This window comes from Manis javanica, chromosome 8, assembly GCF_040802235.1.
Source record: "Manis javanica isolate MJ-LG chromosome 8, MJ_LKY, whole genome shotgun sequence".
Classification (NCBI taxonomy): Eukaryota; Metazoa; Chordata; class Mammalia; order Pholidota; family Manidae; genus Manis; species Manis javanica.
Window position 1 is genome coordinate 92,692,298 of NC_133163.1, and position 19,347 is coordinate 92,711,644.

The 19,347-nt window shown below is 39.3% G+C and overlaps 1 protein-coding gene across 1 annotated transcript in view; it reads left to right on the forward strand.

The window, feature by feature from the left end:
• The window catches only part of STARD9 (StAR related lipid transfer domain containing 9), a 156,539-nt gene that overhangs the window by 7,076 nt on the left and 130,116 nt on the right, over positions 1 to 19,347 (forward strand). The window contains exon 3 of the mRNA XM_073241708.1: positions 25 to 141. Within this exon, the coding sequence (XP_073097809.1) occupies positions 25 to 141 (117 nt within the window). The remainder of the gene's footprint in view (positions 1 to 24; positions 142 to 19,347) is intronic.

Sequence of the window (19,347 nt, forward strand, 5' to 3'; positions counted from 1 at the left end):
ACTGGATTCTATGTTTGATTTTAGGTGGACAGCCGACCTGATGGCTTTGGTGATTCCCGGGAGAAGGTTGTGGCATTCGGCTTTGATTACTGCTACTGGTCAGTCAACCCAGAGGACCCCCAGTATGCATCTCAGGATGTGGTAAGACCATTTTTGCTTTAGCTCTTCTCAGTTCTTTATAACTGGATAATTATTGGGAAATTTACATGAAATCTGGGCCCTGGCTATTTCTTACTTATGATAGTTTGCAGAAAATAATGATGTTTTGATTTGAGAAGTGGCAGTGAAAGGCATCAATTATAGAAAGAGCAAAGTAGCTGAGATAAGACTGCTTGCTCAGGGTATGGAAGCTGGCTAGTGTCCCTTTAGGCTTGGGCCTCAACAGAATTCATGTGGGTACAGGTTAGTTCAGGCAGCATTCTGCTCACTGCAAACTTAGCCTTGTGTTGTATACAGTAGAAGGGCCCATGAATCATAGAGGCTAGTATCTTCTGTGAGCCTTAGGCTTGTGCTTATGCTCCTAGGCTGAGTGTAAAAGGGCTAGACAGCTAGTCTGCCAGTATGTAATAAGTGAAATCTGTTGATCTGTGGAGGATTAAGAGGACCCGCCAAGGTTTTGTCATCTAAGACTATTCGTCATATTTTCTGTGTCTGGTAGTGCTACTTAGCTGTCTCACAAGTGCGCAAGGTAGCAGGTCTGACCAGGTGGGTCTACGGGGCTTCTGTTACTGTGAAGCAGCAGCATGGTCCTCATTTGAGCACCATCAAAGATGATGCTTTCAGTCCCTGTCGTGGCCAGCAAGACTTGCCTCACTGTGTTCTCTGACCTCACCCTAGCAGCTACCAGGGTACTCTCTGTGAAAGCTCAGCCCTAAAATTGATTTGGCCTTTTGTGGGTCAATATCATCATACTTACATATGCAAGAAAACACTGTAGAAATATCTCTTTAGGAAATGGAAATATTTTGGGGGGAACCCTGGACAACCATTGCCTATCAGTCTGTATGTCTTTGAATAAAAAGCTAAAGTGTGCTTTCTGTTAAATATTTTAGTCTTTTGTCAAACGTTTTCTAATTATGCCAAAGGAACAACATTATCAAATTTGAGTGACTGAAGACAGTACTGATTTTCTGCTGATGCAGACTTCTGAAGATGATTGGATAGTTTGAAACCATGGAATTCCCCCATTCTTCCCTGGAGGAGTAAATGTGGAAACAAAATCCTACACCACTGTGGGATTTGTTGTCTCTGTGGGCCCCTTCTATTATAATATTAGCATCCTACCTATGTAGTCACAATACATTTGCTGTAAATACTCAGCAAAAAAGGGCAGTGTGGATATTATGTGGCCCCTCCAAAATTCTCTGTCCTTTTAAATATGAGGGCACTAGCAGGTCTGGGTTTGCCTTGTAGCCTTTGATTTTTATCCCAGCACTCAAGTGTATGTGAGGTATCTGATTACTCAGATGGTGTTTGCAGCTGTTCCACTGAGATCCTCCAAGAGACAGGAAAGGAACTGACTCTCAGATAAGAGGATGGGACTCCTCCAGCGGTTCATAGTTGTGGCTGTACTTGTGGCATGAAGACAGTGGTCTTTCTGTTAATACAAAGTGTGAGCATTCTCATGGCTATTTCAGTTCTCCCTGGCCATGGCATAACCAGAACTATTAAGTACATAAGAAAAATTAACTATTTTGTATAACATTTGATCAATAATCTGGGAGGTGTGTGTATGTGTGTAAACAAAACTACATGCCTATATCTATATTCTGGTGAGGCTCACATTTTACATTTATGTAGTTTAACTATATAAAAATAATCTAGTGGAAGCCCAGAAGTCCATAGAGGAGGGGAATTCATAACTATGACTCTTCTTCTGTTGCCTGATTTGAAGTTCAGTGGCAAGATCAAATGGGATTTGAACAGGAAGCCTGTGCAGAGATATAAACAGTGTCTCCTGAGGTTTATTCTGCTTGTTTATTAATTGTCTAAGGTCCTCATTGGTCCCAAAGGGAGTCAGGATAGGAAAGAGAAGGAAGGGAACCTCTGTCACAGGATGGAGGAGGGTCAGAGATCTCAGAGTGGGGGCAGGACTCGTATCCACATAGTTTGGTCAGAGGACTCATCGTTTTAACACAAAAATTGGAGCCCAGGCTTAATCTTAATTACTGTGGCTCTGGGGTCACCAGGGGCAGGCAAACTGACATAAAATCACAGGCCTAGTGATAGGAAAGAATTTAGATGTTACCCAGTTCACTTGGCCAGAGTACAGCAATCCTCTCTACAGCATTTGTGATCATATTTTGGCAGGTGAGAGGAGAGGGGTCAGTCTTATTGAAGATGATTTAGATGCAGTAAAAATCACCTTTTTAGTGCACAGTGTGGTTCTGTGAGTTTTGACAAACACATACAGTTGTGTATGTGTCATTACAGTTGGTATATAAAGCAGTGCATTATCCCCAGAATTCCTTCATGTCCCTTTGTAGTCAAACTAGTCTCACCTCCAACCACTGGCACCTACCGATCTGTTTCTGTCCCTATTTTTGTCTGTTTCTGAATGTCATATAAATGTAACAAAGCAATATAGAGGTTTTTGAGTTTGGCTTCTTTTACTTAGCATGATATATTTGAGACTCATCCCTGCTGTTGTGTATATCATATCTTAATTTGACCTTGATTCACACTTACTTAAATCATCTTGCCCCGGAGGAATCTCATGGCTTTGGAAGCACTGATTCTGACTTCAGAAAGTGAGAGACCAAGCCCCTGGAGGACTGTGCCCTCTTCATCCCTGGGTCTCCTCTGTTGCGAAGGGAGAGCTGTCACCACCCTCAGAAATACAACACTGTCTTCCCCCAGTGGCCTTATGGGGATATGGAGCAACATCATAAGCCATTGCTTGATAGATATTGACAAGAATATCACCTATTCGGTGTTGGCGTTGCCTCATCACAGTCTCTTAGAATGTTAGAGCTCAAAGAGAACCTCGCAGTCATCTGGGCTAGGGTTTCTCAGCCGCAGCATGTCTGATATTTTGGCCAGATAACTCCTTGTTGTGGGGAACTGTCTTGTATACTGTAGGATGTTTTGCAGCATCCCAGGCCTAGCAGATGCCAGTAGCAGTTGCAGTTGTGACAATCAAAAGTATTTCCTGACACTGCCCACTACTCTAGGCCAACCTCTTCATATTCTAGATATAACCATGTGACTATTATGGGATTATACAGGCAGTTAATGCCCAATTGGGGCTAGACTCATACTTCTTATGATGGTCTTTACATTGCTTGTACCATTCTAACACCCTCTTTCTATATTTATAGTCTTAAAGATAGGTTAAGACGAAAATGCCCTTGTGCTTTAGTGCTTCCTAGGCCTTAGTAGTGACACACTTGAGTAAGTAGATCAGGTGTCAAAAAAATGTGGACCTCTGGAGAACAAGTCAACTACTTCAAGTCCTACTGTGAGGCAGCTTTATTTGTTAAATATCTACGTAAATTCTTGTATATTTATCATGTCCTGTGCTCTTCTCCCAGATTTATTAAGTCTGTGTTATATACTCCATTTTATAGATAAGGAAACTGAGGCATAGAAAGATTATAAGAATTGTCTAAATTACTGAGTGGTGGAGCAGGGATTCAAATCTAAGACTATCTAACTCTGAACTGTGTGCCATTTCTACTAAGCTTCACTGACTCTGAAATTTTAAAAAATTCCATTTAGTCTACTAGTGACCTGATCATCTCTTCATATATATTATCTGATTTAATCCCTTCAATAGTCTAGAGGCAGAAGATTTTTATCCTTTTATAGTTAAGAAAATTTAGGCTTAGAAAGGTAACATGATCTGCCCAAAGTCACACAAGTAGAAATGAGTCTAAGATTTGAACACAGGATCATCTGAACGCAAAGTTCATATTCTTCACTACATTGCAGTGTAAAAGGGAGTAAAAGGGGGTGTAAGAAAAGGAAGAGATAGAGAATTAGGGAGGAAAGATGGAGGGTGAAAGGGAAAGAGAGAGAAAAGACCATAGTCAGTGGGCTGTAGGGGATCATACCACCTGTCTTGTCCACTACCCCAAGGAGTCCTCAGTTTCCCATTATTAAGGCAGGCTGTTATTGTTCTAAATTGTGTTTTTAGTCTTTGTTAATATTTGACTTGCAGCCAAGGCTTTTCTTCAAAATTGGCCTGCATTTTATCTGGCTCGAGTCTCTACTAAAGTTAGACCTGGATTTGAATTTAGGCACAGCATGTATTAGCTAGCTTACTTTGGACCAGTTACTTAGCCTCTCTGAGTACTAGTTTCTCCAGCTTGAGTTATTGTGAGGGGAAAATGAAGTTATTACGTAGGGTCCAGCCCAGGGCTTGGAAACCAGTTGAATAAGTGAGATCAAGAGTACTGTGGCTTGGGTCCTTGTTGGGATTATCACTCTCCCGGTAGGAGAAAAGTGAGGCCCATGATTCTTCCTCAGAGCTGAACTAGATTTGAAAATCTCTTCTTTGGATCTGGTTATGATCTCTGCTGGGATCAGCATGCTTCGCTTGGAAAATTAACTCCCCTCCCTTCCTCCTGGTCAGGAACATCTGTGGGAGCGGGAGTCCTCTGCTCAAGCGTATTGTATTTGGGTGATTGTGTGTAAAAGTTTCCATGAGGAGCATTAACTCAGCTTTACCCACCAAGGACTGAATGTGGCTGTCAAAACAAGTGCAGACTGAGTCAACAGAAAGCACTTTCAGGAACAAAAAGCTACCCGCCCTCTGCAGAAAGCAATTGCTCTATTCTCCTGGGAATCTTTTAAAACGGGCCATTATTTGGCTAAAACACAATACCTAAAACACTTGTAGCTTTTTCAGATTAAAAAAAATAATGTGAGTAAGCAGGAGATTAACTCCCTACAGTCACTGACTCCAAAACTGAAATTACAGCAGCAGTGTGATCGTGCTTATTATTATTTTAATATTTTAGTCTCCACAGTATGCTGAACACCAAAGAACACACAGAATGCCTCATTGCCTCCCCTCAGAGAGCCCTGAAGAAAGGATTGGGGATGGGGGTGTTTCTGTGTGTGTGTGTCACAGGGTCCTTGGTGAGTAATTTCTCTAGTTTTGGACTTCAGCTAGAGGATGTTAGGAACCTGAAGAAGCTTCAGAGGGAAACCCTACATACCCCCCAAAATGATGAAAGGGCTGAGTGCAGGACCCAAGAGGAAAGCTGCTGTCAGCGTGGTACACCTTGGGTCCATTCTGCATGTGATTATTTAATGAAGAAATGTTGGTCCAGAGATGGAGAGACAGAGAGGTGATGATAATGCTCCGCAAGTACAGAAGATGATTTTACGGAGCATGAGAACCAGTTGGTCTTCATTTCCATGAGGCTAAAATAAAGGATTAAAATAAAATTGCAGAGGATCATGTGTAATCGGCATGAAGAGTAACTTGTGCAGAAGTTTTGAGTACTGAATAGTTCGACTTTAGAATTCCAGAATGTTGATATTAGAATAAATGCTAGAGACCATTTAAGACACTTACTTTAAAGATGAAGGCCTGGAGAGACAGCAATAACAATGAAAGATTTTTTTTTCTTTTTTCTTTTTGGCCAGTTGTGCTTGAAGTTGCAGGGAAATGCCTGTTGCTTATTCTAGTGACAGGGGCAATGAACTACAATACAAAGGTTCCTGGATACAGGATGTGCTGCTTAGCAGAATCCCAAGGCAATACCTGGTTCCTTGGAACAGTCCTACACCCTCCTCTGTACTCAGTCAAGATGAGGAAATTGTGCTGTGGCTGTCTAGTAGTGTGGGGGAGTATTGAGAGCTATTTTATGGGTTCTCTAGTGTGTCCAGGCTGTGATTAGAAACTGCTGCCACAGAAACAGCATTTCTCTACGGGGATCCCAACCTGCTATAAGCTAAAGACTTTCTTCTGCCTGAGAAAGTAACTGGGGTGAGGTGGACAGGAGTATGAGCATTATGCCTGTTCTGCCGCATGTGTTTGTATCTCCAGAGGTTGGAGTGTGAATGAAGGCTTTGGGGGAAAGTAAAGAAGTGGGAGAGTTACTGAAACTGATGAGGGACCTTAGAGCAGCAAGAGGAGGGGGAATGTGAAGAAGAAACTAGGGTGAGAAGGAATTTGAGAGTTTGCAGAGGGGAAGTTGCTGTTGTGGTTATATCACTTTTTACAGCAGATATTATCTCCATTTTAGGGATTGGAACTGGCTCAGATAGGTTGAGGAGCTTGCTTTAAGGTCACAAGTGATGGAACCAGCATTCAAATCCTTGACTTTGTGACTCCAAAGTCAAAGGTCTCAAACGCTGCCCCACACACAGCTCTATTTATTTTTGTATTTCCATGACTGCACATCTTAAATGACCGATTAATGGTTACTGGATTAATTATTCAATTTATGGCTCAGTGGATGAGAGCCAAGTTAGCACTCTGCCTTCTTGACTCTTGCTGTCTGTTTTGAGAAGGCCCTGCTGTTTGCCTAAGTTAGAGAACCACAGACTCTGTCAGCATCTCTGTGCATCCCCTTTTCCTCAGGCATGTATGTGCTGGGGGAGTGAGGGAGCATGTGGGTGTCAAAGCATTTTCTCATGAATATTTGCAGAGCTGTGTACATTCCATCGCTAGTGCTGTTTCTTTCCTACCAAGATGGAGACAGACGTAGAAGCGAGAGGAGATTATAAGAAAAAGCCTTTTTGTGCAATAATTGGATGGGGCTCTGCAGGCATAAGTGGGGGAAAGGAGATTGCCATGAGTGTTTCATTTCAGTGGGTTCCCTCCGCCAGCAGAACAGCTGCTCAGCTCCACAGGCGTGTCCATGGCTGGATTTTACAGGGATAAGGTCATTGTTTTGGCTCCATCTAACTCATTTTTCCCTTCTCTACAAAGTTCATTGTGAATCTTAAAAGAGTAGCTTTCAGATTCAGAAAAATCTGAAGAACAGAGATCCTTGGCACTTAATGTTGCTGCTGGTGCTGGATGCCTGTGCACAAATGAACAGCAGAAACTAGAGAGACTTTTAAAATGCAAAAGCATGTTTAGATTTTTTTCCCTCTCTTTTGTGACCCAGGGTAACAGGAATTTCTGGTAGTATCTGGAGTCCTTTGGATCTAGGGTGGAGAGAGAGAGAGGTTATCAATAAGGGAGGAATATCCAAAGCTTGATAGTTGCAGACTTGGGGCAGCCTAAGTATAAGTACAGAGGTCCTAAGACACTTGTCCTTGACTTTACCCAGAAGTGTTCTTGCTCGCATCTGCAATATTGAGAGATTGCCCTATATTCCCACTTCCTTTACACTTGACTTTGTCCTGGGTTTAAAAGGATTGTCAGTTAATTGCTTGAAGAAGGGAAGTATGATGATGACAGGAACTTTGAGAGTCTTTGGAAAAACTGATTTGCAAAATTATCTAAAGAAGAGGATAGAAAATGTAAAGCAGCTTTTTGAACAAAAGGTCTGTGTGTCCCCTACAGTAGACAGGCAGGCACAGCAGACTGATAGCAGTAGGCTTCCCCAGAGAAAGCTACCTGGTCTGCCTTGCCAGGTGCTAAATTCTCTTCCACATGCTGCACAGTAAGCCTGTGTCCAAGTACCCTCTCAGAACCATTTCAGTGGTACTCTGTTTGGGGGAGCCAGTCCTGCTGACCAACAAAAGCCCCCTTCTAAGTTCAGCGTTCCGAGAAGGGTTCAGAAAGTGTGGGGAAAGAAATGGGACTGGTTTCTAGTTCTGTGCTCAGTAGCAAGTGGACAACTGCATACAAAGTGTCAGCAAATTGATTAGCTTATTAAAATAATTTGCTGTAAAGGCAATACAAATCAATTACAAAATATTCAAATAATATAGAAGGATATATTGCAATAAGTGAAAAAACCTTCCCCTTCCATGCTAACCCACCAGTGTCATTCTCTAGAGGTAACTACTATCCAGTTTCTTTGGTGTCCTTCTAGACATTCTCTAGACAGAGTAAGCATCTATTATATATCCTTTAAAAAATGCAAAGGGGCTTACATTATACATACTATTTTTCAACTTGTTTTATTCTACTCAGCTTATTTTGGCCCTGATTTATTTGCTATGTAGCATTAAAGTATTATAGTTTAACTAGTTCTCTTCTAATGGACTGTTGGATATTTCCAGATTTCTGCTATGATATGCAACCCTGAAATGAGCATCTTAGCTTTTTTGTAAGTATAAGTGCATGATTTCTAGAAGTACAGTTGCATGTTCAGGGAGTTTGTATATTTTAAATTTCAATAGATTTTTGCCTATTGCCCTCCAAAAAGATTGAACCAAGTTTACTCTTAACCATAATGTATCAGAATACCATACCACATCCCTTGTCAACTTTAAGTGTTACCAAACTTCTTCATCTTTTTACCCATCTGATAGGTAAAAACAGTATCTTGTTGTTGGCTTCACTTTTCTTTTATTATAATTGAGATCGAACATCTTTTCGTGTTGCTTAGCCATTTGTATCTTTTCTTCTCTATGAATTACATGTTCATATATTGTCCCCATTTGTCTATGGTACTGTTCATCTTTTTCTTTCTTACTTTTAAGAGCAATTAGCATGTTAAGGAAATTGATTCCTGTCACATGCTGCAAGTATTTCCTGTTTTTACTTTTGATTCTGTTTATGGTAATTTGTATGTGTGTGTATATGTGTGTTTAAACGTAGACAGATTTATCAACCTTTCTCTGAATTCCTGATGTGTTAAGATTAGAAGGCTTCCATTCTGAGATTAAAAAAGTATTCTCCATGGGTTTTTATTTTCTGGTATGCTAACGGCTTTATCTTTTTAATATTTAAAAATTTGATCCATTTGAAATTTTCTGTCATAAGAAATGAGGTAGGGCTTCTGTTTTATTTTTTTCCCCATATAGCTAGCCATTACCATTTATTGAATAGCCATCCTTTCTCCACTGATACAAAAAGCCACTTTTATAATTTACTAAAGTCCTGTATATAATTAATAGTCTCTTTTAAAACGATTTTTTCCATTGATCTGTTTGTGTTCTTGTGTCAGAACTATACTGTTTCAGAAATGTTCAAGTATACATAAAAGTATATACCATAGTGTTTTACTACTTTTAATATTGGGCAGGACTAGTCATTTCTCATTTCTTTCTCAGACTACCCTAGTTATTTTGGTTATTCCTCTCCCCAGAATGCCGTGTACTTTCCTGCTTTTGTTCACAGTGGCTCCTCTTTCTAAAATATATTAAAATATCTCACCTCCCCAGTTCCAGCCTTTTGAAATGCTGCTTGTTCTTCAAGAGCCAGTTAAAATGGTACTTCCTTCTTGAAGTTACTGCCATCCCTTAGATTCTCATAGTATCTTGTTACTCTTGTGTCCCTTTTTGTATATTAACTAATATTAGTGCTCTTTGGGTACATGATTTACCTATTTTATCAGACTTCGTTGATCCTTGAAGGCAGACTAGGCATCGTCATCCACCTCTGAATACCCTACATTCCCTAGCACAATAACATTTCATTCATTTATTCAGCAAGCATTTAGGAATCAACTAGCATCTGCAACACAATAGGGTTGAGTGCTGTGGTGACTATGGAGTGCTATAAGATGTGATCCTGCCCTCAGAAAGTCTGCAGTCTTATTGGGAATATTAGGCCATAGGCACATAAAAATAATTAACAATACGAAGCATTAAAGTGTTAAATGAGTGGCACTTATAGTAAGTACTTCAGGAATCCAGAGGAATAACATACTATCCACTGATTGCTTTCAATGAATTCAAGGGAGGTCATTTCACTTTGAAGGAAAGGCATCAACAAAGATTTTTTTTCCTTTTTTTTAAATGTTGGTATCATTAATCTACAATTACATAAGGAACATTATGTTTACTAGACACCCCCATCACTAAGTCCCCCCTACCTACACCATTACAGTCACTGTCCATCAGCGTAGTAAGATGCTACAGAATCATTACTTGTCTTCTCTGTGTTGTACAGCCCTCCCTGTGCCCCTCACCCCCTACATTATGTCTGCTATTAGTAATGCTCCCCCTTTTTTTCCCCCCCTTATCCCTCGCTTCCCCACCCATCCTCCCCAGTCCCTTTCCCTTTGGTAACTGTTAGTCCATTCTTGGGTTCTGTGAGTCTGCTGCTGTATTATCCCTTCAGTTTTTTTTCTTTGTTCTTATACTCCACAGATGAGTGAAATCATTTGATACTTGTCTTTTTCCGTGTGGCTTATTTCCCTGAGCATAATACCCTTTAGCTCCATCCATGTTGCTACAAATGGTAGGATTTGTTTTCTTCTTATGGCTGAATAATATTCCATTGTGTATATGTACCACATCTTCTTTATCCATTCATCTACTGATGGACACTTAGGTTGCTTCCATTTCTGGGCTATTGTAAATAGTGCTGTGATAAACATAGGGGTGCATCTGTCTTTTTCAAACTGGAGTGCTTCATTCTTACGGTAAATTCCCAGGAGTGGAATTTCTGGGTCAAATGGTATTTCTATTTTTAGTTTTTTGAGGAAACTCCATACTGCTTTCCACAATGATTTACATTCCCACCAGCAGTGTAGGAGGGTTCCCCTTTCTCCACAACCTTGCCAACATTTGTTGTTGTTTGTCTTTTGGATGGTGGCGATCCTTACTGGTGTGAGATGATATCTCGTTGTGGTTTTAATTTGCATTTCTCTGATGATTAGTGATGTGGAGAATCTTTTCATGTGTCTGTTGGCCATCTGAATTTCTTCTTTGAGAAGTGTTTGTTCAGATCCTTTGCCCATTTTTTTAAATTGGATTATTTGCTTTTTGTTTGTTGACATGTGTGAGCTCCTTATATATTTTGGATGTCAACCCTTTATCGGATCTTTCATTTGTGAATATATTCTCCCATACTGTAGGATGCTTTTTTGTTCGGTTGATGGTGTCCTTTGCTGTACAGAAGCTTTTTAATTTGATGTAGTCCCACTTGTTCATTTGGTTTTGTTTTCCTTGCCCGGGGAGATATGGTCATGAAGAAGTCGCTCATGTTTGTGTCCAAAAGATTTTTGCCTATGTTTTTTTCAAAGAGTTTTATGGTTTCATGACTTACATTCCAGTCTTTGATCCTTTTCAAATTTACTTTTGTGTATGGGGTTAGACAATGATCCAGTCTCATTCTCTTACACGTAGCTGTCCAGTTTTGCCAACACCAGCTGTTGAAGAAGCTGTCATTTCCCCATTGTATGTCCATGGCTCCTTTATCATATATTAATTGACCATATATGTTTGGGTTAATATCTGGAGTCTCTATTCTGTTCCACTGGTCTGTGGGTCTGTTCTTGTATCAGTTCCAAATTGTCTTAATTGCTATGGCTTTGTAGTAGAGCTTGAAATTGGGAGGCAAGATCCCCCCTACTTTATCCTTCCTTCTCAGGATTACTTTGGCTATTGTGGGTCTTTTGTGGTTCCATATGAATTTTAAAACTATTTGTACCAGTTCGTTGAAGAATGATGGTGGTATTTTGATAGGGATTGCATTGAATCTGTAGATTGCTTTAGGCAGGATGGCCATTTTGACTAATATTAATTCTTCCTAGCCAAGAGCATGGGATGAGTTTCCATTTGTTAGTGTCCCCTTTAATTTCTCTTAAGAGTGTCTTGTAGTTTTCAGGGTAATAGTCTTTAACTTCCTTGGTTAGGTTTATTCCTAGGTATTTTATTCTTTTTGATGCAATTGTGAATGGAATTGTTTTACTGATTTCTCTTTCTATTGGTTCATTGTTAGTGTATAGGAAAGCCACAGATTTCTGTGTGTTCATTTTGTATCCTGCAACTTTGCTGAAATCTAATGTTAGTTCTAGTAGTTTTGGAGTGGAGTCTTCAGGGTTTTTCATGTACAATATCATGTCATCTGCAAATAGTGACAGTTTGTTTTCTTCTTTACCAATCTGGATGCCTTGTATTTCTTTGTGTTGTCTGATTGTCGTGGCTAGGACCTCGAGTACTATGTTGAATAACAGTGGAGATAGTGGGCATCCCTGTCTCGTTCCCAGTCTTAGAGGAAAAGCTTCAGCTTCTTGCTGTTCAGTATGATGTTAGCTGTGGGTTTGTCATATAAGGCCTTTATTATGTTGAGGTACTTGCCCTCTATACCCATGTTGTTGAGAGTTTTTATCATGAATGGATGTTGAATTTTGTCAAATGCTTTTTCAGCATCTATGGAGATGATCATGTGGTTTTTGTCCTTCTTTTTGTTGATGTGGTGGATGATGTTGATGGATTTTTGGATGTTGTACCATCCTTGCATCCCTGAGATGAATCCCACTTGATCATGGTGTATGATCCTCTTGATGTATTTTTGTATTCGGTTTGCTAATATTTTGTTGAGTATTTTTGCATCTATGTTCATCAGAGATATTGGTCTGTAATTTTCTTTTTTGGTGGGGTCTTTGCCTTGTTTTGGTATTAGAGTTATGCTGGCCTCAAAGAATGAGTTTGGAAGTATTCTCTCCTCTTCTATTTTTTGTAAAAATTTAAGGAGAATGGGTATTATATCTTCTCTATATGTCTGATAAAATTCAGCAGTGAATCCATCTGTCCCAGGGTTCAGTTCTTGGGTAGTTTTTTGATTACCAATTCAATTTTTTTGCTGGTAATTGGTCTGTTTAGATTTTTTGTTTCTTCCGTGGTCAGTCTTGGAAGGTTGTATTTTTCTAGGAAGTTGTCCATTTCTTCTGGGTTTTCCAGAGCAAAGATTATTAACCAAGAGTGTACAAGATGTGTTTAAGTGGATTAAGTAGTGTCAGTCCAGGGTGTAACTAAGAAAAGGTAGTCACAGGCCTCATATCTCCAAGTGTTCTAGGAGGCACCTCTCCCACTTTCCACCTCTGCACTGCTCCAGACTCCCAGGGAATATGGAGGCTAATCAATCGTGATTTCTCTGGTGTAGTGACAAGGTGGCCTCAGGAGCAACATCCTGGATACTTAGCTGAGTCCAGCAGATACCGACCATGTTATCACTCCCATTTCAGAAGGAAGAAAGGGAGGATGGGTACTTTCACTTTAGATAATTAGGGGGCCATGAAGATTTTAAACCTAAGGACTGGAGGTACAGTATCCTGAGTTATGAGGTTACAGAAACAGAAATCGCTCAACATTTATCTATTTTATGCCAGGCATACAAACTGTGTGTATGTATATGTATGTCACAGGCAGAGTTTTGCCGTTTCTCTACCTTACCTGATATATCTCCTTTTCTACAGATGGGATTTAGAGCAATTCTAATGTCTCATTCAAGGTTCCTTCTTTTCTAGAGATTGTATTAGGCTATAGTGCCCATATCATCTTACTGTCCAGTGTTGCTTGGATATCACTGCCTGCCTTTTTTTCTAGATCTTGGGCTTGGGGCCATGGTATCATCATATTTGCTTATCTCTCAGGAACCTGTGCATGGGACATCATAACACATCTGTTCTTGTTCCAGAATGGTGGAAATGTTCTCACTTTTAACATTTAAGCTACTTTCTTATAGAAAAATAACCTCCCAGGAGCAATTACTGGTTTTTCCTTCTGGGTGTTCCTATTAAGCTTTACTAAAGACTGCATGTCCAGGGGCCCCTTTCCCATGAGAGGAAGAGGATTTACTTGCTATTTTTGGTGAACTCGGACATAGAGAACCTGCCTTGCTGCTCAATGTATATAGACCTTGGTATTGCCTAGAGCTTGTTAGAAATGTATACTTGCATACCCAACCCAGATGCAGTGAATCAAAATCTGGCTTTTTAAGTGATATGTATGCATGTGAAAATAAGTGAAATTAGAGAAGCAGATTTAGATTCAAGAGGTCTGGGGTGGAGTTTTAAGATGCTCCTGGGTTGAGAACTATATCTTTAGTAACAAGATTTTAGAGTACATGTTATCCCACCCTAACTTATACAACTCTGAATTAATGACTTCTTGTTCCAAGGCCCAGTTAACTGTGCTTTTGCTTTTGCTGTAAAATATGGATTATTCACTAATCAGTATTCTCTTATTTGGTTGGCTGGCTGACTCAAGAAAGAAGCTGTATTAGACTGACATATCTACTTACAGAACTGCCATCTGAGCCAAACCTTAATGGCTTTTGGTCTCTTGGAACAAGCTTTTTATATTATGTGATTTAAATAGCCTCAGTTTTCTCATCTCTCAAGAGTGAGTGATAAATCCCCACTTCACAAGAATATTATTAGAATAAAATTAAATACTAGGCTTGAGAGGATTTTGGAAAAAATGAGAAATATTAAATATCAGTTGGTATTACTACTACATTAAATTTTGTTTCTGTATTGAGATAATCTCTTTGTAGAGTTCTGTATGTGGCCAATGAAAGTATCTTCTGCTCTTAATTCTTAACAATATTTTTAGAAGAAAAATATTTGTATTAATTTATTACTTTGAAAAAATAGGCAATATATGCACATGGCAGAAAAAAAGAGTACAAAGGGATAAAGAGTGAAAAATTAAATCTCTTTTCTATCCTTAACCATCTCCTTCCCTTATGCTGAGGCAATTGTTATTATCAATTTCTTATATATATTGCCAGAGAATTCTATGCACATATAAGCTTGTAATTGTGTATTTCTTCTCTTTGGAAAAATGGTAGCACGTACACACTATTTTACAGCTTGCTGTTTCAGTTAATATATCTTAGAGACGTTTTCATACCCATATGTATAGTTATCTTATTTTTTTGATGGCCACAGAGTAACATTCTATGTGGGTATACTCTAATTTATTTGCCACTATGAACTTTTAAACTTCATGTCTTTATTTTTATAGTGAATTTCTTGTTGGTAGCATGTATGTAATTGGATCTTGTTTTGTTTCCTAATCATTACCATCTCTACCTTTTAATTGGTATTATTTAGACCATTTACATGTAGTATAATTACTGATAGAAGAGAAGGGACAAAATTTCATACCTTAAAGTAATAACATACTACTTTCCACATAAAATAAGATACACTAGAAGACTTCTTTTTCTCCTCAGTCTTTATGCTATCGGGTCATACATTTTAAGTCTACATAGGAACTCCATAATATTAATATTTTTGTTTAAACAGGAAATTATCTTTTAAAGAATTTAATAAGAAAAAATTTAATGTATTTATCCATGTAGTTATTAGGGTTCTTCATTTCTTTTTGTAGATCCATATTTCCCTTTATTTCATTTTCCTTCTGTCAGTATATTCTGTAACTTTATTTCAGGTATCATATTTTGGACTGCAAAGATGGAGACTGATTTATATCCCACAAACCATATAGCATTATGTCTGGTGTTCAGCAGATGATCCACATTGGTTTGTGTTTTGCTCTATGACTTTAACAGAGCAGATTTTAATTTAGTAGTAAACCAAAGGCAATCAGAGTCTTTGTCAGGCACTGTCAGTATGTTGTGGTTTCTGGAGCATGGACAGAAGCCTTTTCCTTATACACTAGAGCCAAACAAATCAGAAATTGATAATTACTATGAAACATTTTGGAGCATTTCCAATTGTAGGTCTTGGCTACTCAACATCCTGTTGCTGCTTGTTCTTTCTGAACTGCATTTTTTTATGACAGGAGTTTGGCCTACTCATTTCTTTTCTGAGAGCTGTAGTTGGGGTGGTTTTAAGGTATATTGGCCCTAACTGTTCTGTGGTGCACATACATTTACATAAGCTCAGCTTCCAGGAGAAATAGCCTTTTTAGAATTCTGAGTAGGTGTGGAGATAAAGAGAAAACAGTCTGTTTATTTCTTTGCTTTGTCTATTTCTACTTAGTTGGCTCCCTTTTCTCTCACCTATCCCTTAAGTCAACATTTAATTTGATGTTTCTTTTATTTGTGGAAGCTCATATTAGTTATTTTACCTTGTTCATTCATTCAACATACATTTACTGAAAAATGCCAAGAATTCCGCTTGGCACTGGAAATAACCAATAAGAATTGGACATTGTACTTACCTATTAAAAATTCTCAGTTCTTTAAACAGCAGCAGACTCACAGAACCCAAGAATGGACTAGTGGTTACCAAAGGGAAAGGGGTTGGGGAGGATGGGTGGGAAGGGAGGGATAAAGGGATTAAGGGGTATTATTATTAGTGCACATAAAATGGGGAGGGCAGAGGAAGGCAGTACAGCACAGAGAAGATAGTGACTCTGTAGCACCTTACTATACTGATGGACAGTGACTGTAATGGGGTTTGTGGTGGGGACTTGATAATGGGGGGAATGTAATAACCAGTGTTGCTCATGTGAAACCTGAGCATAAGATTATATATCAGTGATACCTTAATAAAAAAATTCGTAGTTCTTAAGGGAGGCAGATATGTAAAGAGATAATTACTTCACAGAGTGGTAAATACTATAATAAATATTTTAATCAAATTTTTTTAAAAACTTGTAAGAGGGAGGTAGGCTTTTTTTTTTGGAGGTGGGGATAGGAGGTTGTCAGAAAATCTAGTTCACAACATGATTGCTCTGTTCAGAATCAAATAGGATTTAAGCCTGTGGTTCTTATCCAAAGGCAGGAAGGACGTTTCTTTTAAGACTTGAAGGTGGTGCTTGACACACAGATTTAGCCACATAGCTTGGAGAGTTTCCAAAAAGATCAGAGGCTTCTCAAAGCATCATATGAATTATTTCACTAATTTTAACTTGGTGCTCCCTCCTGGGCTTCATTCTAGCTCTCACTTAGTCTTATAATAAAATAGGTATATGAGTCATTTGATTGAAGCTGGCTACTTTGCTTATTAAATTGATGTGTGATTATTAGGAAGGGAACTGGGTTTAGTGGAAACTTCTCTCTGCAGGAAAGACAGAGTTAATAGTTTCTCATTTTTTCAAGTGTGAGCCAGAGGAGCATGAGCTATTTATAGACTCACTTCCCCTCTTAGACTGAACACAATAGAAGCCTGAAATTGAATGGTGACCAGATGTGCCCAGACACGCCCCAGTTTGTGTTTAGAAGTTGGAAAATGCAGAGCACCTGGAAGTTGTCTCTGGGCGGAAACAGATGGACTCACAAGATCATTTTCCTATATGAGTAGCCTCTTACAGCTGGTCCCCAGGAGTGGAAGGGGTAAACAAAAATATGTGTTCAAAATTTTCTTGCTTCTCTTCCTGTAAGTGGAACATTATTTCTTTATCAGTCATTTAATTGCTCAACTCTTGCCTGAGGCAGTGAGACAAAATACAAGTGCTTTCTGGGGTTCTGTACTGAATTTGTGTAGGAGAAAGAATTAATACAACTTTCATGCAGTTGGTAGAAATTGGTTCTGCTCAGATGAGAGGTGGTCTAACAGGAAGTGAAACCCTTAATTACTTTTTTCCTTTACTGTTCCTCTCTTAAACTAACCCCATCCTATTTGTGGTGGTGTTGTGGTTTAAAGCACAAACATGCAGTGCTTTCTGGCTGCTTTTGCTTTTTCTTTTCTCCCACATCAGAGATTTTAAGAAATAACTCTGCCTTCAGTATCTCGAAGCATTCCTATGTAGTTTAGACATTTGATTTCAGGCTTTGGAAAAGTTGCACTTAATTTTGGAAAATTTAGTGGAACCAGCTTGCTGAAGTGGGAAGTGAGAAAAGAAAATACCACTTTTGAGAACCTACTCTATTGCAGATACTCAAGTACCTGCCTTATTCACTCTTGTATCCAGTGTACAATAGAGAATATCATCTCTATTGGACAGACATGAAAACAGGGGCTCAGTGAGGTTAGGTAACTCTTCGGTGTTATTTAGTAGCCATGCTTCTAAGAGGTGGAGCCCAGATTGAAACCCAGATTACTGCTTCCAAAGCCCTTACTCTTTCTACTACGTCCTGCTGCCTGCTGTGTGAGCTAACTCCTCCTGACTATGTGCTTGCCTCTAATACTTGAAGTATGATATGAATTAGCTGACAATTAGAAAATTTTGGACAGTTAAACTCTGCGTTTGCTGTAGGGAAGGACCCAGGAGTCATGAATAAGGACCATGTGTTTGCAAGCATCCCTGTTGATGCTGCTGAGATATGGAGAACACCACCTGTTTTTCATTTTATATCTGAAGGAAGTGCGTGTTTACAGGAGCTGTCGGGGTGTTTCTGAATCTCCTGAATAACCCTAATTGACTAACCACTCTAAGATACAAAAACAGACTCACAGTTTATGGTAAATGAATGCTTCATTTGATGTATTCTGACCCAGGGGCCAGGTTTTGAAATGGACTTTAAAAGTGGTGAAATACAGCCAGAGGTGACATAAAGGTGTCTGGGATATTTGCACTAACTCTGCTAGCTGGTATGCTCCTTTTTCTTCCTTGCACAACTCAGCATTTCCTGGTGCCTCTTTTTCTGAGTAGGTCCTTTCTCTTCTGTCAAGTGCCCTCAGGAGTCCAGTTTCATATTGGGGAGGGAAAGTATGAATGCAGGACTTCCAGATTGAATCCAGAAACATCTTAATATATGTTTTTGAATTAAACGAAATCCTACATTGCTTTTTAGGTTTATCCTAAGATATTAGGATAAATAATATCCTAATTTAACTTTAACTTCCAACAGCTTTAACTTCTAATGTATATTTTTTTGGCGACGATGAACCACATCTGCTCAGTGGAAACACAGAAGCATTTAAATGCTAGAGAGAATAAGTCTCATAGGCATTTGTCAGATGTTAGGTTTTTAGAGGTTTATTAACTATGCTTTATTGAAAATTAGTCCCAAGTTCCAAAGTGACTCTCCAGGTTTGTGTCAGTGCATCTCTTGGCTGTCCCCAGCAGGTAATTGTTGAGCCAAGCAGTTATTACTGTCAGGTCTGCCTTCCACTTATTTTTTTGTCTTTTGCATGCTTTTTGGTGAAGTGGCTGTGATAACCCTGAGAGTATCACCTTTGTGCCAGGGCTATTGGCTAAGGCTGGAGTCATGCTTTGTTTATTTGATTGAGGTGACTTGATATGAGGGGCTGAAGCACAAGTCCTCCAAGACTAGTGTGGTTAGAGATCTTGTCATTCTGACATGCAGTGCTTCTCTTCTGCAAATTAGTCCTCAGGGTTGGAAGACGGAGGTGTGGTTTGAGTGAGGCAGGCCTCTGCCAGTGAGATGCATGAGGCAAATGTTGTTGAGAGCAACACAAAACTAATCTCTGTAACTAGATTTTGGATTGCTGGGAATGACATGGGCTGTGGCTGGGCCCACTGAATCCTGCTATGAAACCAGAACTGTTTTGGGGGCTCAGCTCATTTGCTTTTCCAGCATTAAGATTGGTCTCTAGAGACCCATTCAGACTAAACAATATTAAAAACAGGAAGTTTCCTCCTAGCAGCATGGTTGCAGGAAAATTTTTTCACTTAGGCAGGATGAGAGTTAAAAACATAAACTCCATTCTCCAG